General features: G+C 42.2%; 2 protein-coding genes across 5 annotated transcripts in view; one reads left to right on the forward strand and one right to left on the reverse strand.

The window, feature by feature from the left end:
- Positions 1–11,220, forward strand: part of dync2i2 (dynein 2 intermediate chain 2) — a 66,938-nt gene extending 55,718 nt beyond the window's left edge. The window contains exon 9 of the transcript XR_010968979.1: positions 6–11,220. The gene's annotated coding sequence lies outside the window, so the exon portion shown is untranslated. The remainder of the gene's footprint in view (positions 1–5) is intronic.
- Positions 1–23,774, reverse strand: part of sptan1 (spectrin alpha, non-erythrocytic 1) — a 135,943-nt gene that overhangs the window by 1,450 nt on the left and 110,719 nt on the right. For 3 of the 4 annotated variants that reach the window (XM_068012118.1, XM_068012115.1, XM_068012114.1), the window contains 12 exons: positions 22,645–22,743; positions 19,929–20,088; positions 16,671–16,747; positions 13,150–13,359; positions 10,289–10,585; positions 9,091–9,203; positions 6,994–7,011; positions 2,643–2,697; positions 1,615–1,811; positions 1,043–1,096; positions 809–955; positions 58–205 (listed from right to left, as the gene is read on the reverse strand). In XM_068012118.1, the coding sequence (XP_067868219.1) occupies positions 58–205; positions 809–955; positions 1,043–1,096; positions 1,615–1,811; positions 2,643–2,697; positions 6,994–7,011; positions 9,091–9,203; positions 10,289–10,585; positions 13,150–13,359; positions 16,671–16,747; positions 19,929–20,088; positions 22,645–22,743 (1,575 nt within the window). The remainder of the gene's footprint in view (positions 1–57; positions 206–808; positions 956–1,042; positions 1,097–1,614; positions 1,812–2,642; positions 2,698–6,993; positions 7,012–9,090; positions 9,204–10,288; positions 10,586–13,149; positions 13,360–16,670; positions 16,748–19,928; positions 20,089–22,644; positions 22,744–23,774) is intronic. The other variant, XM_068012117.1, reaches the window with a different exon arrangement.

Consider the following 23,774-nt stretch of genomic DNA (forward strand, 5'->3'; position numbering starts at 1 on the left):
TTCAGAAGGAAAAGTCCACGAGTAGCCTGTAAACCGTTTAAAGAGTTGCTGCATTACCTGATAGAGTTCTTCACGCGTGACAAACGCTTTTCCTTCTGAGCTGAGGGCACGGAAAGCACTCTCAATCTCCTCGCTAGACTTAACGTTCTCTGTTTCTCTGCTGATCATGAAGGCCATGTATTCCTGTAGTGATACATATCCATCTCTGCAAACCGAACGAAGCAGACATTAATACGCAAGAAAAACAAAATTCTACTTCAATTTTAAAAAAAAAATGGAAAACCATTTTTCTTCACAGCTTTTTACATTTCCAGTGCCAGTGGAGTTGAAGAGGAACTTAGATAATAAGATGGCTAAATCCTTGTGTGACTATGATAAACAGCTATTCTAAGCTGTAAGTGGTTTTGCTTCATGCAATCACCCCAATAAAGGCATCAAGACTTGCTGCTCAGATACAGCATTAAGTGTGCAGGCCTCTCAAGCCTCAGCCACATGACCATTAGTCATGAGAGTCTGCACAGCAAGTGTTAACTAGTTGTTCTACTGTAGGATGCATCATCTCATCGGATACATTGCTGGTGAGCAATCAGGAGGGGGAACTGTGGGTAATTTCCCCCTCTCTACAAATGGCTTTAGTGCCCCAGTTTATGTCCCTAATGCCAATGAGCGAGACCAGTTAACTCAGGCAGCTGGAAGCTAGTCTGCATAGCTTAGAAAAAAAGAGAAACTAGCCAAGCCCTCAGCTTCTCACATCCTAAGTTTAACATCTCATTATACTAGAATTTATTTTGCCACAGACTGGTCTCACCGGTTAGGATCAACAGCATCCAATATTGCTTCAAATTCAGGGTCTGGTTCTCCTTCCTCTACCATCGGCAAATCGTAACCCAAGGAGCGCAAGCATGATTTAAATTCCTGATGGTTTAGGCGTCCTGATTTGTCTTTGTCAAAGTGCCTTGGCAGAAAAAAAAAAGTTAAAATATTTTACTATGGTAGGAGAGGCTGCATACTGCACTGAATGCTCCATCAAAAACTCACTTACTTGAACATCATGCTGAATTCTTTAAGGGCTTCCTCTGTTACACCAGTTGTGTTCCTATAAAATAAGAAATGGATTAGTGGTATTTTTCATAAATATATAGATTTTACAAATGGGAGATTGTGGTGTGCAAATGTGTAACTGTCTAGGTTCCCAATATGCACTTGTCACGTTAACTCTATCAGAAACATGAATATGTAAAATCTATCCTATATTGTATGGATCGCATGAAAGCAATAGGCATTAAGGTACCAAACCCAAGATGTTAGCAGGTTTCCAAGAATGACAAATGAGCACTAGACTCTCATCACTGAGGCCAGAAGCTGAAGGCAGTCCAACCCATCGACACCTCATCACCAACTGGAGCTCCAGCATGCGGTGCCGCTCTCACTGCTTTTTATTGTAAAACAGATCAACTTAGTAGGTATACTTGGATTGGAAGCAGCAAATGGAAAACAAAGAGCAGAGGGCACAGAACTAGTGGATTACCTGCCAGCACATCTGGTTTTGTCACCTGAGCACTACATGATGTATGTTTCAGTTGTGCACAGATTTTCCCAACTATTGGTGATTACCTGGCCTGTATCTGTTGCTCCAGGTTATGTTGCATTCTCATTCCCAGTTGATCTAGCTGGTCCCATTGCTGTGCCAATCCCACAGTGCTGTGCTCGGTGTATTTGTTGTCCAAAATCAAGGCTTCCTCCATAGCTGCCCCAAGGTCTTCAATCTTTTTCAGCTGACTTCTCATTGCCCGAATTTCCTGATGTTTTCTCTGTGAATGAGCAGTCAAAGAATGTGGACACTTCCGCACAAGGAACCTACCCTAATATCTTAAGCCTGGTTCTCTCTATCACCTCCTCTACTTCTTTATATCACTGGTTCCCCTTCCATCCAGCCGTATGTGCAAGAATCCAATGAATAGCTGGCATTCCAAAGGGAAATCACAAAGGATGAAAACATGTTCAAATTGTTAATAGTTACAAAAGATCATTGCCGCACCAAACGTTTTCTCCAGTTTCATTACTAAATCAAAGATCTGAATACAGGAATCAAACTGAGATGTTCAATTTTAGATTCTAAAACTAGTAATTTTGCTGGTCCTTCAGTTGCTTTATGTATAAGTGAATAAATCACAGGCTTCTTCACAATAGAATCAAACTCCATGAGGGTTCTGTTTAACTTAAAACACTATACCGAAGCTTTGGTGAGTCAGTACTGGTTTAAACGAGATTCAAAAATAAAGCTGTGATGAAGTTCCTTTGATACTACTACGGCATGAGGAGAATTTTCTCAGCTCCAGTGGAACTACCTACACTAATCCCATTTCCTTTTCCCTATCATCGTATCCTTATATAATCTTGCTCGTCAATGTTTTAATAACCCTCTATGCTGAAAAATATCTTTTAACTTTCCTTCTCCCATTCTTCTAGTGATGATCTTCAGTCTTTGTCCTTGTGTTATTGATTCACTAACCAACCAGTCTTTCACAATTTGCCCTCAAAACTTTCATTTTGAAAATTTGTATAGACCATGTTCCACTTGATGGAAGTTCAAACATTCAAAGCTTTATTCTAATAAAGAAGAATGATGAAACTAGCCCTACCTTGGTTGCCTCAAGCTGCGACTCAAGTGTCCCTGACTCCTCCACCATGCAAGACCTGGTAATCAGATTGAACACAATTAGAAAATAATCTAAATGGAACAATGCACACTATATAGGGGGTAACTTAAAAGAAAAAAATCCTGGTGAAGATTCCATGCTGATTAAAAGAGTGAATTACAATCAATCATAGAACCAGAGGACAGATACTGATTGGTTACCCAGTTAAAAATCAATGATGCTTGCCAGAAAACAAAGGAGTATCAAAGAATTAAACAAAGTAGCAACAGGTATGAGTTCCCTGCACTCGGGACTTAAAAGGCCTATGTTCTGTACTACATTTAAAAATAGATGCAAATTATCTAAAATAACCAAAACTAACCATCTCAATGACAAGATGGTCGCAAATTCAAGGTTCAAGACTGCCAGTCACTGCAGCTGGGAGTTATTAAAAAAATTTCTGTTGGTTGCAGGGACAAAATTGGTATATCTAATTTTCCCTGCAGTATCCTACAATCTAGGGTAGGAAGTGCTCAGCTTCTCTACATGACAAGGATGCCTTGTATAGTGAAAAAGGAGCTCTGTGAAAAATGTAGAAAAATAAGACATGGGAAGAAGGCACAACAGGTTTGAGGCAGAGCAGTCTGTACACTGGCAAGGGTACAGTTTTGCTTCTGCTTTCAAGCCCCCCTCCCCTGTTCTACAGCAGTGAGTACCTCATCTCAATATGTCTGGGCAAACCAACAAGCAGTTTTTTTGTCAACAATGGTAGTTAATGTTTCAGGTCTGAGAGACCTTTCATTAGGATCTGATGAAAGGTCACACAGACCTGAAAAATTAACTATTTTTCCCTCCACAGATGCTGCCTGACCTGCTGAGTATTTCCAGCATTTTCTGTTTTTGTTTCAGACTTCCAGCATCAGCAGTATTTTGCTTTTGTAGCCAGCCCAAATGCAGTTACTTAGGATTCAAATGGTCAAGCTCTTTTATTAAAAAGACTATGATAGAGACACAAACTCGATCCCTCCTCCATTGAGCCCAGTTCCCAATCTCAGCCATGCTCTTAACAAGTGAGCTATCAAAGGGCAAGTGATCACTAGGGCACTGTGGCATGCGTCCTAATAACTGGAGCAATTAAAGTAAAGTAGAGGCCTAGGAGCAAATTACCTGGTCTCCAAAGCATAGAAGGTGCATGAATCATATTGGGAAAGAGAAAATAAGTTGGATATTGTCCATTTTAAAAATGTTAACACTTAATCATCAGTCTGTGTTGGTCTGCATATGTGAAATCTGGAATTAATTCTCAAGTCTACAAACTGTTCTTTCTACAGCTGCAACTCAACCAGTTTCAACAGTTGTTTTTTCATTAAATTTAACTCAGAGCAAAGGCAAATGTTACATCACGCAAACCAATTCAGAATTAACAGTTCTGTGAAAATAAACTCATGTTCATGTTGTAAAGCAGTCTCCAATTACACAAGAAAGCAGTTCAGAGAGAAAATTTAAATCGTTTTAATGGTGTATATCCCGCTTTGCTGAGTTTCTGTAGTGTTATTTTAGCAACAGAATCCCCATGCTGGGTGACTACTATTAAATTTCAGAAAAGATTATAACTATTAAAATTAACACTAAGGCTCAATATAAACCCTTCCTCTGAATGCAAAGTGAGGTTGCTCACTTCTTTCAAATGAAGTACTCTACTGATAATGTTGTGCTACTTGTTGAAAACTGGTGTGAACCAGTCCTCAGGGCAATCGAAAGTAACCAATGGAGGTATCACCTCAAAAAAAAAGAGACTCTCCCATAGTGCAATCATCATTCAGGACAGACATCTTGCATTCTTGATCAAGTGGCTTGCCTGGCTGTCCACACGGCCCATCTCTTGTGTTCTGCTCAGACACAGGGGTCACTCAGACATCCAAGAATCGGCCCAATCACACTTGGATTTGTCAAGTGGTAAGTGAACAGGGTATTTTACCTGCAGGCTGCTCTGTGGGACAGACTGGCACTCACATTGATCATATATATGATGCAATAGGGTAAAAGTCTGCTAGCTTGAGGATTCATGTTTAAACCATGTGAATAAATGAACCAATTTTTTAATAACACAATCCAAATGGTATTTTACAAAGTGTGCAGTTTTAGAAAAGTGAATTCAAGACTAAGTAACAGAGCTGCTAACTATGCTAAACACCTTGAAGCTTAAACTGTGAAGAGGGATATCACCAACCAGGTTTCAAACAGAGTGCTCTGAATTAAGCTTTGCATCAGAAAGGCACAGAAGGAAAATCAATTCTAGAGAGTACTGAATTGGTTTCAAATCTCCAGTGGGATTTAAAAAAAAATCTGCCCTCAGACTCTAAGCAGTATGTAAACAGTCTGGGATGAACAAACCTTGAATCAAATTAAGTCTCATGGGGCACACGTGAGGTGAGATGGCTGCTTATATGCCACCTGGGCTCTGAAAACTTTAAGCCATTTACGGAAACAAGAACTGCCACTTGCCCTCATCTCAGCGAATAGCTGAACCAGACGATCAGCAACGTACCACGTTTAAACTCTGCTGAATTCACCTGACCTTAGCTAGGGTGGCGGTAGGTGGTTTCCAAATTGGCCTCAGTGTGTTTGAGGTAGGGGGTACTGTAGAAAAGAAAATCAGCTCGGCTTTCTGCTCTCTATTTCTAGCCAGCTACTCTTGATTGCATTGCGCATTTATGCATGCTTGGCGAGCACAGAATAGTTCTTCAATACAATGCATCCAGTGGCTAGAGAACATGCTGACACAGCTATGGGCATATTGATCAGTTGGCAAGATAGTGGAGGTGCCCAGGAAGGAGTCAATGCCTCCAGAAGAGGAGCAAAGAAAAAAGATGGATATCCACAACAAATCTCCATGACACAGATCCCAAGTTTAATCATCCTTCATTTCTCACACTCAGGCAAAAAGCCAAGTGGGACCCACTGCCACCAGTTAGCACATGCAAAGTTACACCTACCAAAGATGCTGGGAGGGGCAGTATGGTGGCACACACCCATTTCTTTTACACAACAAGCTCTGTCCCTTGAAGAATTTACTACAAAAGCTGTGAGCTTGCAGCAGTGATGTTAGTACCATTCAGAAAGCAAACGCATTACAAATAACACATAAAAACCAGGAGGAAAGAAAGAAAAACCTTCCAGCCAGATCATCCCCAACTTCATACTGATACACATGAATGACACGACGATAGGCTATACTAATAGGAAAAAGAAGATGTGGTTGAAAAGAAAATGTATAAAATCAAGCTTAGAACTGAAGACAATGTTAAAATATAACTTCCTGCATGCTCATGCTGTAAAAGTCTTTGACTCAAAGGACAAGTAGCGCTGTATGGTCTGTGGTGTATGTACACCCAAATGATTTAATGATCATCTTCATCCTGTCCTACTTCAAATCCATGCATTCATCACCTTGTCTTAATTGGCCCATACTCCACACTTCGCGTCTGCTGGCTCAAACTTTCATAGAGTACACAAGTTTCCATTGCCTACTGAACAGCGTACTCAAGCAGGTACTGGAATTTTCACTGAGACAATGTGCCACATGGAGTCAGGCTTCCAAGGGTTAGCAGGATTGTGGAAATATTAAGGTAATATACACTAATCTTCAGCAGCATCAAAAGTTTCTATCCTCCACTCTTAACCCAGGACTTTGAAAAATGGACTGTGACTGACAATTTTGCAAACTTTAGCCCACTGAGTGCCCAAGACGGAGATCAATATTCTCAAAAAACAAAATGCTGAAAGTAACTCAGATCTGGTAGCATCTGTGGCAAAAGTAACAGAATTAACGTTTCAGGTCGATGACCAGTCCAGATGAAAGCCAACACCTGAAATGTTAACTGTTTCTCTCTCCACAGATACTGCCAGACCTGCTGTGTGTTTCTGGCATTTTTGATTTTATTTCAGATTTCCAGAATCCACATGCTTTTATATTAATATACTCTCTCCTATTGGTCATATATAGCCATTAACAAATATTGGATTTTATTCGTGATTCTGGGAGGAAATTAATATCTTAGTCTCTGACAAATTAACCCCTCCCTCCAGATTGAAAAAAAAATCAGCAGTGTTTTAAATGATGCAAAAGGGCGAGATATTAATAGAATAGCTGAGCTTCACTTGCAAGTCCCATTTTCTTACTTATTTATTGAATAGAACAGTCACTTTCACCAACATGCTTTGAAACTGGAGATCAGCCAAGTGTTGACTCCACCACAAAATAAACCAAGAGAAAAAAAAACAAATAAAAGACTGCAGCAAGTAAGAGGCAGACAAGATCATAGCAAAGTACAAAACGAAAAGCGATATTAACCCATCCAGTAGGTAGGTCCTGTAGACAGCATCCAAGCATCAGGCAGCAGGAGAGGAGAGGAAATTCCAGATGGGGCAAGGAGAGGAGAGAACAACAAAATTCATTAATCAACATCAAACTGAATTCATCAAAATGCAACAAACATCAGTAACCATCACTTAAAGAAATGGGAGTTACATTACTGAACAGAAACATTCAATAAAAAAGTTGTCAGTATTTTTGAGGCTGGAAAGATTTTTATCCACGCAAAAGGCCTTTCAAACATGGAATGCATTATTACCACAAATCACTAGCAAAGTTGAGTCGACCACAACATTCAAGCGGGAATTAAAGAAATGCTTAAAAGGCTGAGGGTAAAGAGCAGGCAAATAGGATAAGAGTAGACAGCTCCATGTGGAGCTAGCACAGACACTGGGACAGGGACGAAGGACTCCACGGCTCCTTCAAACTGAAATTTATTATCATGACCAAAGTAAATCCCACAATTATCTCTTTACAGGAATGTTTAAAAGTGCAAAGTTTAAAAGATTTATGACTCGAAGGGATAAATTCAACCCATGGTTGAATTATAGATTAGGAAGGCCTCCCCACATTTCCACCCCCCACCCCACCATTTTATCCCTGAGGATGAGCAAAAATGGACTCAACAAGGGCAATGGTGGGTCCTACAGTTGGCTTTGGCAAGTGAAAGGGCAGTTCAGCCTAGGTTCATGCTCCCTGCATTAAAGTACCATTAACATATTGATTGCCTTTGCTCCATGACCTTCTGGTCAGCTATTGTGTGACCTTGTCCTATCTACACCTTCTCCTTGGTTATCTCTTGCCCCACCCCCACTTTACTTGCTTAAAATCTTTCACATTTCTAATATCTGCTAGTTCTGAAGAAGGGTCACTGACCTGAATCATTAACTCTGCTTCTCTCTCCACAGACAGATGCTGTCAGACCTTCTTGAGTATTTCTACCGTTTAGATGTTAGATTTAGAGATACAGCACTGAAACAGGCCCTTCGGCCCACCGAGTCTGTGCCGACCATTAACCACCCATTTATACTAATCCTACACTAATCCCATATTCCTACCACATCCTCACCAGTCCCTATATTCCCCTACCACCTACCTATACTAGGGGCAATTTATAATGGCCAATTTACCTATCAACCTGCAAGTCTTTTGGGCTGTGGGAGGAAACCGGAGCACCCGGAGGAAACCCACGCAAACACAGGGAGAACTTGCAAACTCCACACAGACATTACCCAGAATTGAACCCGGGTCGCTGGAGCTGTGAGGCTGCGGTGCTAACCACTGTGCCTCCCATTATTGCTGTGTCATACCAGTCATTTTAGTGATGATAAAATGTGATTGTATGGTTTTATCTTTTTCTTCATTCTATTGTCAACCTTAATATAACCGTTTTTATTTCAGATTTCCAGCATCCGCAGTATTTTGCTTTTATTAAAGTGCACCAGTGCTGCCATCAGGCAAGGACTGGATCAAACTCTACTCTTATGCCATGCTGTTCTACAGCCTGCCAACATTCACTGTGTAGACTCACACATGAAGAACAGCCAATGGCTGCACATTACATACATAGGAACAGGAGGAGGCCATGCAGCCCCTCAAGCCTGTCCTGCCATTCAATTAATTCATAGTTGATTTGCACCACAACTGCATTTATCCGACTTGGTTCCATAACCCTTATAACCCAAGAAAAGAGCCCAACGATCTCGGTTTTGAAATTTGCAATTGACAGCATTTGGGGAAGAGTTTCAGATTTCCATCACCCTCCCTGTGGAGAAATGTTTCTTGACATCACCCCTAAATGGCCTAGCTCTAATTTTAACATTATGCCCCTTTGTTCTGGACTCTCCAACCAGGGAAAATATTTTCTCTTTTATACTCAAGGAAATACGAGCCGAGTGAATGCAACTTGTCCTCACAATTTAACCTGGTATCATTCCAATAAACACAATATAAACACTATACAACACAAAAGGTTCACCCAGTCTCTTGCACATTATATACACATGCAACAGAAACTGATCACTTGGAATTCTGTACATTGCAAAGCGGTCCAAGGATATGGTAGGGACACCTCACCTGGTTTCCTGCAACCACTGGTGGAAGGCATTTGCATGTTGTGCAAATTCCTGACGTAATTTATCATTCTCCTCCTGGCGCCTCTGTTCCTTCTGCAATTCCAGCTCCCGTTCCTGTTAAGTGACAAATAAAATTGCTTTAGTGCTACACCAGAGGCCAGCTAAGCCGCGTACATAATCCAAATGAGTTACCATGCACCAAAATCCTACCTCATACAAAGCCCCGAGAAGGTCATACTTTAGTGGCCTGATGTTAAATATCGTTTTAAAAAACAAATGTAAAGTGCCCACCGCTCCACCTCCTCTCCAAAGAGAGGGGCAATGAACGAACTGGTGAATCCAATCTGGATTGTGCAGAAGATGTTTGATGGGAGTAGCAGCTAATTGGAAGAAATGGGCTGATTAAAGAGCCAGCAAAGGTTCAGAAGAGGCTGGTGGCACCTGACCTTACTGGAAGTTACAGTTGGGGTGGATGGGGCAAAGCTCAAAAATGATTCTAAACAATAATTTAATCGTGCCTTAGAATAGTCCAGCTGCCCTGGGGGAGAGAACTTAATGTTTCAGTCTCTGACCTTTTATCAGATGAAAGTTCACAGACCTGAAACGTTAACTCTCTTTCTCTCCACAGATGCTGCTTGACCTGCTGTGTATTTCCAGCAGTTTGTTTTTGTTTCAGCTGACCCTGTAATGCATTATAAACAACGCTGAAATATATGCACTTCTGAATTTGTGCTACAGCAAATTTAACAGCAGAATTGTTTGCAAATATTGTTGTTTCTTTGGCTTTCTGGAAAAATAATGGGTAACTGCTAAAAATATCAATAGGAATTTTAATGTCTGGATAGTCCTGCACTTCTAAGAGTGGGATGACAGGGTACTGTGGCATGGTTCAGGTTTGTGCCTACAGTCCCCTATACAATGAGCACTTGTCTACCATCATTCCACCATGACAAGGCAGCAAAAGAGTCTCAACCTACCCCAGAAGGAGTTAAGTGCCATCTGCCCAGGCCTCTCCTGCACAGTTCACAGCAGCTGGCTGCCTAGCTGTATTAGCAGAAACCTGAAGGGTGGTCAGAAATCTATCTTCTCAGCTAGGAAAGGTGGAGAGCTCACAGCAGGGAACAAAAGGTGAGGGAAAAGTAGGGTGTTACTATGCAACCCGCTCATTCCCTTATATTCTAAAGAAAAACTGCTGTTACCTTTATGATTTTCTGTAAATTTCTCCAAGTCTCCTCCAGGGCTTCCATGGTGAACCAAGTGTAAGGGTTAGAGAACATCCGATAGCTCTTGATCTGGTGATCAAGCTCAGCCAGCTGGTTAAAGTCCGTCTGAGCCGAGCTCAAGGATGAGCGGAAGGCCTCATGAGCCTCGCGCAGGGCCTTGATCTCCTCCAGAGAGTTGCAACGCACAGGGTCTGTAAGATCCTCCTCTGCGTTCTCAAACCAACTGTTAAAGGCTGAAGCTTTCTTAGCAAAGGTCAAGAAGAGATCTTCAAGCTGTGGGAAAGAATGAACAAGTGTTGAATAACAGCAGTAAATAAGACATGGGATATGGGTGTCACTAATTGCCCTCGAGAAGGTAGTGGTGAGCCACCTTCTTGAACTGCGGCAATCCATGTGGCGTAGCTACATCCAGTGCTCTTAGGGAGGCTGTTCCAGGATTTTTGACCCAGCCACGAAGGAGCGGCAATATAGTTTCAAATCAGGATGATCACAGAATAACAGTGCAGAAGAGGCCCTTCGGCCCATCGAGTCTGCACCAAAGCATTAAAGAACATAGAACATACAGCACAGAACAGGCCCTTCGGCCCACAATGTTGTGCCGATCCTTTGTCCTCTGTCAAGGACAATTTAATCTATACCCCATCATTCTCCTTTATCCATATACCTATCCAAAAGCCTTTTGAAAGTCCCTAAAGTTTCTGACTCAACAACTTCCCCGGGCAAGGCATTCCATGCCTCGACCACTCTCTGGGTAAAGAACCTTCCCCTGACATCCCCCTTATATCTCCCACCCTTCACCTTAAATTTATGACCCCTTGTAACGCTTTGCTCCACCCGGGGAAAAAGTTTCTGACTGTCTACCCTATCTATTCCCCTGATCATCTTATAAACCTCTATCATGTCACCCCTCATCCTTCTCCTTTCTAATGAGAAGAGGCCTAGAATGTTCAGCCTTTCCTCGTAAGACTTATTCTCCATTCCAGGCAACATCCTGGTAAATCTCCTCTGCACCCTCTCCAAGGCTTCCACATCCTTCCTAAAATGAGGCGACCAGAACTGCACACAGTACTCCAAATGAGGCCTTACCAAGGTCCTGTACAGCTGCATCATCACCTCACGGCTCTTAAATTCAATCCCTCTGCTAATGAACGCTAACACCCCATATGCCTTCTTCACAGCCCTATCCACTTGAGTTGCAACTTTCAATGATCTATGCACATAGACCCCAAGGTCTCTCTGCTCCTCCACATGCCCAAGAACCCTACCGTTAACCCAGTATTTTGCATTCATGTTTGTCCTTCCAAAATGGACGACCTCACACTTTTCAGGGTTAAACTCCATCTGCCACTTTTCAGCCCAGCACTGCAACCTATCCAAGTCCCTTTGCAGACGACAATAGCCCTCCTCGGTATCCACAACTCCACCAACCTTTGTATCATCTGCAAATTTACTGACCCACCCTGTCTACCTAATCCCATTTACCAGCACTTGGCCCATAGCCTTGAATGTTATGACGTGCCAAGTGCTCATCAAGGTACCTTTTAAAGGATTGAGGCAACCCGCCTCTACCACACTCCCAGGCAGTGCATTCCATACCGTCACCACCCTCTGGGTAAAAATGTTCTTCCTCAAATCCCCCTTAAACCTCCTGCCCCTCACCTTAAACATGTGACCCCTCGTAACTGACCCTTCAACTAAGGGGAACAGCTGCTCTCTATCCACCCTGACCTTGCCCCTCAATCTTGTACACCTCGATCAGGTCACCCCTCAGTCTTTCTCTGCTCCAGCAAAAACAACCCAAGCCTATCCAACCTCTCTTCATAGCTTAAATGTTCCATCCCAGGCACCATCCTGGTGAATCACCTCTGCACCCCCTCCAGTGCAATCACATCCTTCCTATAATGTGGCGACCAGAATTGCACACAGTACTCCAGCTGTGGCCTTACCAAAGTTCTATACAACTCCAACATGACCTCCCTGATTTTGTAATCTATGCCTCGATTGATAAAGACAAGTGTCCTATATGCCTTTTTCACCACCCTATTAACCTGCCCTTCTGCCTTCAGAGATCTATGGGCAAACACGCCAAGGTCCCTTTGTTCCTCAGAACTTCCCAGTGTCAGACCATTCATTGAATACTTTTGTGTCACATTACTCCTTCCAAAGTATATCACCTCACACTTTTCAGGGTTAAATTCCATCTGCCACTTTTCTGCCCATTTGACCATCCCGTCTATATCTTCCTGTAACCCAAGACACTCAACCTCACTGTTAACCACTCGGCCAATCTTTGTGTCGTCCGCGAACTTACTGGTCCTACCCCCTACATAGTCATCTATGTCGTTTATATAAATGACAAATAGGGGACCCAGCACAGATCCCCGTGGTGCGCCACCGGACACTGGCTTCCAGTCACTAAAACAACCGTCTGTCATCACTCTCTGTCTCCTACAGCTAAGCCAATTTTGAATCCACCTTATCAAGTTACCCTGTATCCCATGTGCATTTGCTTTCTTGATAAGTCTTGATGATGTGTGACTTGGAGGGGAATTTGCAGGTTATGGTGCTCCCATTCTCCTGCAACTCTTGTCCTTCTTGGCGGTGGAGGTTGCGGGTTTGGGAGGTGCTGCCAAAGAATCCTGGTGAGTTGCTACAGTGCTTCTTGTTGATGGTACACACAGCAGTCACGTTGCACTGGTAGTGGAGGGACTGAATGTTTAACGTTTCTTTAGTAGTAGACACATGTATACACACAGCTCTGATTTCAAGATAGAATAAACTATACAACAGTGGACCAGTTGCTTAACAAGCAGGAATTTCATTTTTGAGATGCTTACTTTTCTGAAATGTTCCTGGGCTTCAAGTAATTTCTTCTTCCTTTCACCAGAATTGGCCAAAAGCTGATTCCACCTTTTCATTAATGAAGCATGACGTGCTTCAATAGCTTTGGACTGAATGTGTTTCGTTGCCAGTAACTGGTCCTTCAGTGCTGTAATATTAGTGATCCCCTCCTGTTGGAAAGCCTGCAGCCCAGCATCAAATGTTTCCTATGAAGACAAAAAAAAGTTTAATTTTTACCTTTTGCTAATAAATTTAAGGCAGAAGGTGATGGTTTATCACCTGTGCAAATAGTGTTGCCCTTAATTGTTTACATAGGTGGGGGGGCAGCAGGTGGAATAACTAAACACCATGTTGCTGAATGGCATTAGTGGAGGGGAGGGGGGCTAGAGGGGTGAAGGGTGAATGAGCAACACATTTAAACAGAGAACTCTCCCAGACTGCTCACTCAATTCTTCATTGCCAATCACAGACTGACAGCAAGTTTCTAACATGTACTCTTGCTACAGAATGCATTGTCGGCTCCAAAACAAAAACAAGCATTCGGCACAGTGGCGCAGTGGTTAGCACCGCAGCCTCACAGCTCCAGCGACCCGGGTTCGATTCCGGGTACTGCCTGTGTGGAGTTTGCAAGTTCTCCCTGTGTCTGCGTGGGTTTTCTCCGGGTGCTCCGGTTTCCTCCCACATGCCAAAGACTTGCAGGTTGATAGGTAAATTGGCCATTAGAAATTGCCCCTAGTGTAGGTAGCTGGTAGGGAAAATATAGGGACAGGTGGGGATGTGGTAGGAATATGGAATTAGTGTAGGATTAGTATAAATGGGTGGTTGATGGTCGGCACAGACTCGGTGGGCCGAAGGGCCTGTTTCAGTGCTGTATCTCTAAACTAAACTAAACTAAACATTAGATTAATGGTGTTAGCCATGGCTCAGTTGGTAGCTCTCTCACCTCTGAGTCAGAGGTTGTGGGATCAAGTCCCACTCCAGAGACTTGAGCACAAAATCATGGCTGACACTCCTATTCAGTACTGAGGGAGTGTTGCACTGTTGGATGTGCCTTCTTTCAGTGATAAGTTAAACCATCTGCCTTCACAGGTGGATGTAACAGACCCCATGGCACTACTGGAAGAAAAGCAGGGGAGTTCTCTCTGGGATCCTGGCTAATATTTATCCCTCAAACAACATCACTGAAAACAGATTCTTTGGTCATTTATCTCCTTGCTGTTTGCGGCATCTTGGTGTGTGAAATTAGGCTGCCGTGTTTCCCAAGTTACAACAGTGACTACACTTCAATAGTGCTTCATTGGCTGTAAAGTGCTTTAAGAAAAATCTGAGGTTATGCAAGCTGCTATATAAATTCAAGTCTTTTTAAAGAAAACATTATACATGATATGTTTGTACTGTTTCATGTATTTTTTTGTATCATGTTTGTACATGATATGTTTCATCTTTGTATCCATTGCTCAATGGAGCACTACCCGATGGCTCTGGATTTTTACATCTTTATTACAATTTGAAAGCATTGTTTCAATATTTAATAAAGTACTACACTAATTCATTTACTATAGGTCAACACATGAACTGGGGTCAGTGTACATCTTGTTATTTCATGTGCATTGATTAGAATTAGAGTAGATTACAAATTTGATGGCCAATACCGAACTACCACCTAAACAGCACATTTTTCCCTGTTAAATGTAGCATCCCAATTCATTGGAAACAAGGAAATACACTGGCTAGTTTTATTGTGGTTTGTGATGTACCATCCCAATTTACAATTTTAGCTAATGCTAAAGTATGGAGCTTGAGCATAGAGATTTAAAGGTGCATTTGCAGACAAGTTTAGCTTAGTACCAAGCAGTCTGGAATGGCTCAGATTGGGCCCATACTCTAGATTCAGGCTGCACTTAAACAATTCTGGTCAGAGTACACCTTGAGCACTGTGCCCACTTCAGGTCAAGGAGACACAAGGAAATGTTCATGTGCCGCAGGCTATACAGAGAATTATAGAATCCCTCAGCACAGAAGGTGAGTTGTGAGGAGGATGCAGAGAGGCTTCAGGGTGATTTGGACAAGTTGAGTGAGTGGGCTAATGCATGGCAGATGCAGTATAAATGTGGATAAATGTGAGGTTATCCACTTTGGTAGCAAAAACAGGAAGGCAGATTATTATCTGAAGGGCTATAAACTGAGAGGGGGGAATATGCAGCGAGACCTGGGTGTTCTTGTACACCAATCGCTGAAGGTAAGCATGCAGGTCCAACAGGCAGTAAAAAAGGCAAAGGTATGTTGGCCTTCATAGCGAGACGATTAGAGTACAGGAGCAGGGATGTCTTGCTGCAATTATACAGGGCCTTGGTGAGGCCATACCTGGAATATTGTGTGCAGTTTTGGTCTCCTTATCTGAGGAAGGATGTTCTTGCTATAGAGGGAGTGCAGCAAAGGTTTACCAGCCTGATTCCTGGGATGGTGGGACTGACATATGAGGAGAGATTAAGTTGGTTAGGATTATATTCGTTGGAGTTCAGAAGAGTGAGGGGGGGATCTCAAAGAAACCTATAAAATTCTAACAGGACATGACAGGGTAGATGCAGGAAGGATGTTCCCGATGATGGGGGAGTCCAGAACCAAGGGTCATAGTCTAAGGATATGGGGTAAACCTTTCAGGACTGAGATGAGAAATTTCTTCACCCAGAGAGTGGTGAGCCTGTGGAATTCGCTACCACAGAAAGCAGTTGAGGCCAAAACATTGTATGTTTTCAAGGAGTTAGATATAGCGCTTGGGTCTAAAGAGATCAAAGGGCATGCGGCGAAAGCGGGAACAGGCTACTGAGTTGGATGATCAGCCATGATCATAATGAATGGCAGAGCAGGCTTGAAGGGCCGAATGGCCTACTCCTGCTCCTATTTTCTATGTTTCTAAGCCATCTGGCCTATTGTGCCTGTTATGGCTCTTTGGTAGAGCTATCCAACTAATCCCCCTCCCTGCTTTTTCCCCCAGCCCTCCAAATATTCTCCCTTCTAGTATTTATCCAATTCCTTTTGAAAGTTACTATTGAAGAGCCACAAAGCTGATCCCTTGTGAAGAGGTTTGTTAAGGAAAGACTGCAGAAATTTAGGCTTTTCAACTTATAATGGAAAGATCCGAAAGGTGATCTTATAGAGGGATACACAATTGTAAAAAGTATAAAAAAAGGTAGATTACTTCAAACTAACTCGTAAGAGTAGAGTAAGAGGGTACAGGTTCAAACTAGCAAGAGACAAATTTAAGCTGTTCTTCCTTGCAACTTCTCTCCCTTCAAAAGCTTTTTTAAAAATCTCTCATTTGGTCATCGCTCTCTAATCCTAATCTTTCCCATGTCCTGCTCGGCATCACCCTGCTCCCCATCCTCCCTTGTAAAGTGCTCTGGGACCTGAAGGGCCCCATGTGAATGCAAGTTCAAATAAAGCATTCTTAACTGGTTGCAAGGAATCTTCCTAATGAATCCGACCTAAAATAACTCCAGCGCAGGAAGCTGATTACCTGTTTAGTCAGCAACGTTTGTACGGAGGAGAGATCGCGCCCATAATCATCTGTCTTCAGACTGTTCTCTTTTTCACCTAAGGGAGAGAGAAACTAAGAGTCACATTTATGGCTGAAGACCTGTAAAACGATCATCATCAAGTACTTACAGCATTCCCGATTTTCATCACTCCAACACTGGCAGCCATGCCTTTGGCTCCCTTGGTCCTAAACTCTGGAATTCTCTCCCTAAACCTCCCCATCTCGTTCTCCTTTAAGGTGCTCCTTAAAACCTACCTTCTACTGAACCACACAGGTCAGGCTGGTCCCAGGTTCATTCTTTAGTTAGTCAGAGTAGAGTCATAGTCATTTACAGCATAGAAGGAGGCCATTCAGCCCATCAAGTCTAAACTACCCCTCCACGGAGCTATTCAGTCAGATCCCCTATCCCACTCGATCCTCGTAGTCCTTCAAGTAGCCATAGCAGAAGACTACTCCTCAGGCTAGGGAAGGGAAATCTATCAGGGGCTCACTCCTTGATCACCACCTTTGTTGGAATTCCATATGTGTGGATGTTGGACAAATATACATTTAAGCTTGATGCTCCAATAGCTCATTGGCACTTTCCAGTCTTGGGATATGAAAAATGAGGACTTGGGTAGGGTAACTTAGAGCTACTGGCTCTTAATAAAAAACATATCCCAGCAAGGGGGCTTGACTCCAGGAAAGAAAGGAGAGCAACAGGAAATGGTGTATGGTGACTCCGATAAAAAGAAAACCTTTTAACAAATTGAATGTGCCATCATATTTATGGGTTCAAGGTTGTTCTGGATACATTTTGCTGCAGTTTTATCCTTATTTCAAATGATATGTTCTAGGCTCCAAATTGAATTAAAATGCTAGATTCTCTGCAAATTAAAGTGGGCCTAGTAGACCTGTGATCACTGACTTCAAGTGGCAATGGGGAAAACAAACATTCTGAGGCAGCACAAAGCAGGGCATTGGTTTCTTTGCTTTGTTTGGTTGAGTAGATCCCATCAGTCTGAATGAGGTGATTCTTCAATACAACAGCTCCCTAACCACTCAAATACTAGTCATTATTTTATCAAATCTTGGAAGTAGAGTCAAGCTCCATAAATGTCAAAGGGGTGCCCAGCAACTAAAAATAGTGACAGAACATGCACTAATTTGCCACACAGCAAGTTCCTGATATCAGGTGTTGGATGTAAAATCCATCCAGAGGTTGGGTGCTATCTCAGGGGAGTAAAGCACAAGGACCTTGTGCTCCGTTATCAGTATTAGTTTGTTTCATTTAGTAGAGCCCTCACTTCTAAGTCAAAACGGTGGGTTCTGGTGGACTTGGGAACAAGAGTAGGCCATTCAGCCCCTTGAGCTGGGATAGAATTAGAGTGAAAGGCACTGAAGGAGCAGAAATCTTAAAATGCATTTAGGAGAACATTTTAGCCAGTAGCAGCAAGCCCAACAAGAGAGGGGGTGGTTTTGGACTTAGTTTTAGGGAATGGAGCTGGGCAGGTGGAAGGGGTATCAGTTGGGCAGCACTGTGGTAGAAGTGATCATAATTCAGTTAGATTAATAAAAAATAAGAAATTTACATAGAAAATTGAAAGAATGCTTTTTATAACAGATCTTGTAATAAATGGACTTTTTAAACTATATTTGTGTCAGTAAAGTCATCTTTAAAACAACTTTTAACTTAAGATGCGTAGAATTAAGAATTTTTTTGGATATTGATTCTTGTGATTAAAACAAATTAGCTTCCAATAGCACATACAGAATAATTTATCGCCTCAGCTATATTAGAAACAATAATAGTCACAACCATAAAACCTGTTCCTCGAACCAAAGGCATCATCTATAACTATACCACTCGAACAGGTTTATTTAGAGCACAATAATGTTTTTGTTAAATAATCATTTTGAACTGTAAAGTGCAGCATAATGATTGGCCCTTTTATTCTTTCATGGGATGAGCATCGCTGGCAAGGGCAGCACTTATTGCCCATCCCTAATTGAGAAGGCTGTGGTGAGCCACCTTCTTGAACCACTGCAGTCCATCTGGTGTAGGTACACCCACAGTGCTGTTAGGGAGTTTCAGGTTTCTGACCCAGTGATAGTGAAGGAATGGCGATACAGATCTAAGTCAGGATGATGTGTGACTTGGAGGGGAACTTGCAGATGGTGGTGTTCCCATGTGTCTGCTGCCCTAGTCCTTCTAGGCAGGAGAAGTCATGGGTTTGGAACATGCTGGCAAAGGAGGCTTGGTGAGTTGCTGCAGTACATCTTGTTTATGGGACACACTACTGCCACTGTGCGCTGGTGGAGGGAGTGAATATTTAAGGTAGTGGATGGGGTGCCAATCAAGCTGGCTGCTTTATCCTTGATGGGGTCGAGCTTCCTGAGTGCTGTTGGCGCTGTACTCATCCAGGCAAGTAGAGAGTATTCCATCACACTCCTGACTTATGCCTTGTAGATGGTGGACAGGCTTTGGGGAGTCGGGAGCCTTTTTACCCCAATAGAAATATAGCTCTTATTTTTTTTCTACTTTAATTTTTTTTATGCTTGTTCATGATAATGTGATCCAACTGGAAAAGGTTGGGAGCCACAAATAAGATGTTAAGAGCCGCAGGTTGCAGACCCCTGGCCTAACCCGATTATGTAATTTGTGTCAACGTTAAAGTGCAATACCTTTTCAAATGAATGTAAAAGGATGTTGTGGCACTGTTGAAGAGAAGTAAGGAGCTGGCCAAAATTCCTCTCGCAACCAACAAAGAAAGTTACAGATTAGCTGGTCATTTATCTCTTGCTGCATGTAAACTGACCAACGCATCTGTCTACGTATGTGACTGCACATCCATACTGGCTGTGAAGTGCTTTGGGATATCCTGAGGATGTGAAAGGCACTATATAGATGCAAGTTTGTCCTTTTGAAATTAAGTACATTTAAAAATTATAACATTATTGAATATGTTTACTGGATCTAATTTTAATTTCATGGTACATATAATAACACGACTTGTATTTACATAACACCTTTAACATAGTAAAACATCCCAAAATAAAATTGAAGTGCTGAAATTGAACATAGATGACTAAGCGTGACCAGGAACAGTACAACCCCATACAATTTATGTATAGCATTGAACATATGTTCATTGTTTCCACATGGCTTTTGATTTAATTAAATCAAGAGCTCAACCCCAATAGCTTTGCTAGCTGACTTTCGATGGTGCACTAACTCAGGACTGTTCAGAAACATACCAATCCATGACTCAACTACATCTGCCTTCCAGTTAAACTGCAAGAATGCAGAGTTCTCATCCAGCTTCGCCTTCCTCTGAGCAGCCGCCTTCTCCAACTCTGTCACTTTCGCTCGCAATCCCTTCATCTTTGCGGTAATATTCTCCACATAATGATTGTTCTGTAGGAAATATTGAACAGCCTCAGTACAGGTTATTGCTTTGCAGTATGTACAACTATGCAGTAGTTGGCAGGAAAAAAGACAGAGGCGCAGGGGGAGAGCCAACTGTGCAACAGCCCCAACAAACAAATTTCTCTGCAGCACCTGTGGAAGAGCCTGTTACTCCAGAATTGGCCTTTATAGCCACTCCAGGCGCTGCTTCACAAACCACTGACCACCTCCAGGCGCGTATCCATTGTCTCTCGAGATAAGGAGGCCCAAAAGAAAAGAAAAGAACAACTATGCACAAGGCTTACAAGCTCGAATACATAATTTCAGGAGTGGTGACAATTCCAACTTATTTGTAAACACTTTGTCTAATTAGTGTCTTGTTAAGTATTTATTGAAGGTAAAAGCAGAGCACTGAAGCACTTTGTAATCATGGTCACAGTCTGAAGAGCATCCAAACTAATCTTTGGACCTGAGCAGTATTTAAGGCAACAATCTGGAAAATATGAGGGATGAAATCCTTTGGATTGATAGTAGTTAGTTATTGAATGGCGCAAGGGAGTTTTATTCAGTGCATTCTAGGCCCTAGAGGCTCAAAGTCCCAGGTTCAGTCCCTGATCTGTGATTTTAGAGAGAGGTACTACAATTAGCCTCAGTGCAAGGTGCCCAGGGTTCCCACTCCAGACTGCTATTTCACAACCTCCACTGGAAGTGGTCGTGTGCAGATGCTGGGTGAGGCCACAATCCAGCTCCGCTATTCCATTACTGTCACCTGCCAACACTCCCAGTCAAGGCTCGCGCGTAAACAATGGACACCGGCCAGTTGGGGTGGTTTTACCAGAGGGCAACTGGCACCCATGTACCACAGGAAGTGGTCAATGCCTTCAAGGGTGGAATAGGGAAAAAGGGAGACAATATTTCACGAACCCTCCTGTCATATCAGTCAGATTTCAAGGTGAATATTGTTACAACAGAGGTGGGAGGAGTGCACTGTTTATTCTAGTTCTACTTCTCCATATATTTAAATGTTTTCCCACTTACTGATATGGTCAATCATAGACTCTATTCTTTATCCCAGAATAAAACACCAACCAGGTTGCTTTAATAAACAAAAAAATTATCAGATTATAAAACAAGTCTTAACCAGTAATGAAGTAACGCATAAACACACAGATTGAAATATTGAAGTTCCCTTTTTAACCTTAGCCCCTCACACACATACACCGGTTAACCGGAAAAATAAAGGGATTTTTGTTTTAGAGCTCTATTACAGACAAAATAAAACACTTGCTCATTCTTGAAGGAACAGATGAGATATGTTGTGTTCCAAAATTGGCATACAGTCTGGCCTCCAAGTTCACGTAGACTGGTCACTGGGATCTTTCTGCACAGTTCTTTTCAGGTGGCGATGAGAATTAATTTAGCAGGCTTTTCTTCAAAGACAGGAGATGAGATGAGTTGACACAGTAGACTTATCAGGGAGAGGGGTGCTGGAAAGCTGAGCTGTTTTGTGGTCTTCTCTCCTTCCTTTGGAAGTTCTCTCCATTTTTATACAGTTGAACCCTAACTCAAAACAATTCAAAAGTGAAACCGAAAACAGGAGGTCAACCTTTTGATCTCCATCAATCTTGACCTGTCACCTCTTTGTAAACCACTTCTCCAGGTGTCCAAAGTTCCCTGTTGTTTATTGAGCTGGAAGTCAGGTGGTTTCCCAGAATGGCTTCTTGTTGTTGCTGGAAGTCAAATGGTTTCACGGAAAGGCTCGTTTTCCTCACAAGACCTCTCAGTGCCCCTTTGAAAGCCCCAAAGTTTAACATTTCTTCAATCTTTCAAAAAATGAATCCGCAAAAAATATATTTAACAAAACTTTCGTAACAATATCTACGGATTTCATGATTAAAGAAACATTTGTTTCTTTATTAGGTAGGTTTGTTACTGCCACTCTGCCCAAGAGCAGCAAACTTACCATTAACTGGAACCCAAGACATTCTTGATTGGAAAAGCTCAGTGAGAACTGGGAAAGCACCTCAAAAGGTTCAGATTTCCAAACTGGAATTTTATTAATATTGCAGAAAAAGTTCTGCAAAGTTTAAAAATATCCACAGTATTTTGCTTTTACTTAAAAGTAGTCTGGCCGCCTACCATTATTATTTCAGTAATATTCAGCAGAATGTTTATAACAGGATGTCTGGTGCTATTGTCGCTAAGGCACTCACTTCACATTCTGGGTTTGGATTTAAGACAGAGCACCACTGAACATTCAAATCAGTCAACCACACTCAATGGTTTAGTCAGTTCTTGACTAGGCTGCAATCTTAAGATTATTTGCTTGTGCAAGAAATTAAGTAATTAAGGGGTTGGTGGTGGTGTGATGGGGACAGGAAAACTCAGCATGGACCCTCTGAGCACAGAAAATCTGGTTTGGCCCAGTTGGAAGAGGAAAATCTTCAGGGAGAAATGGTTAGAAATTCCAAAGATGAAAAATCGCTTGACTTGTTACATTATAACACTCTAGGCAACCACTGAAAACAACAACAAGCACATATAAACCAATATTTAAAAACTCACCTTCTTTATCAGCTCCTGGCCATTAGCACAAACATCATGCACTCGATCACGGTGAACTGTGAAATCAGTTTCAAATGCTTCGTGCTTTTTCAGTAATCCCTGCAGAAAGAAATGAGACCTATTTCAGATTATTTCAAAGACAAACATCATAGTCATACTTACCATTCATTTTTTTATAGATTAAATCAGAAGCTACAATAAGAAACACATTCAACAGTATAAATGGGTGGTTAATGGTCGGCACAGACTCGGTGGGCCGAAGGGCCTGTTTCAGTGCTGTATCTCTAAACTAAAACTAAACTAAACTGGATAAACACAGGTGGGTTCATTTTGTCTTCAATAGAAATGTTAATGGGCAGCTGATCCAATATCACCCGTTTTACACTATCGCACAAAGTCAATATAACCCCCAAGGACATCAGCATCACAAAAAGTGATACACTGATTCAATTCCAACTATTCTCTAACATCCTCATTTTCAAAAAAAACATTAAAAAATCTCCCAGAGAAACAGTAAGGGAGGACAGGACAGACGCTTTTACCTCCATCCCCGGTCTACCTCCTGCACCCCATTCATAGCGCCCTGACTCCAGGAGTGAAGCTGGCCAGCACTTCTGCACTCATATACAATATATGTATGTGTCAGCTTGGTTCATCTCAAAGCACATTCACTTCCAATTCAGGGAGCTGTGTGTTGAAGTCCCACCCAGAGGACAAAATCTAAGCTGACACTTTGGGGTGAAGCATGGAGGCAATGCTGCAGTATCAGAGGTCCTCCTTCAGAGGAGACCTTCTATCCTACTTAATGCTAATGATCCTTTGCCACTATTCAAAGAGCTGGGAGTCCTGGTCAACATTCCTCCCTTGGTCACCAACACCAAAAATAAATTCACTTTGAGATCATTTATCTCATTGCTACTTGTGCTTCTGTATTTGCCTACATAACAATGACTACACTTCAAAAAACAATTCCTTGTATGCAGAGTGCTTTAGGATGTTTGAGAGAAGAGATCAGAATGCATGTCTTTCTTCCCAACCAAAGAATGGTGCCTGGAGGCAAGAATCCTCAAGTGGAAACTATGGCAGAACATTACCAACATGCTGTGCCAGAAGCATAGTGACATAAGTTC

This window comes from Heterodontus francisci, chromosome 32, assembly GCF_036365525.1.
Source record: "Heterodontus francisci isolate sHetFra1 chromosome 32, sHetFra1.hap1, whole genome shotgun sequence".
Lineage (NCBI taxonomy): Eukaryota > Metazoa > Chordata > Chondrichthyes > Heterodontiformes > Heterodontidae > Heterodontus > Heterodontus francisci.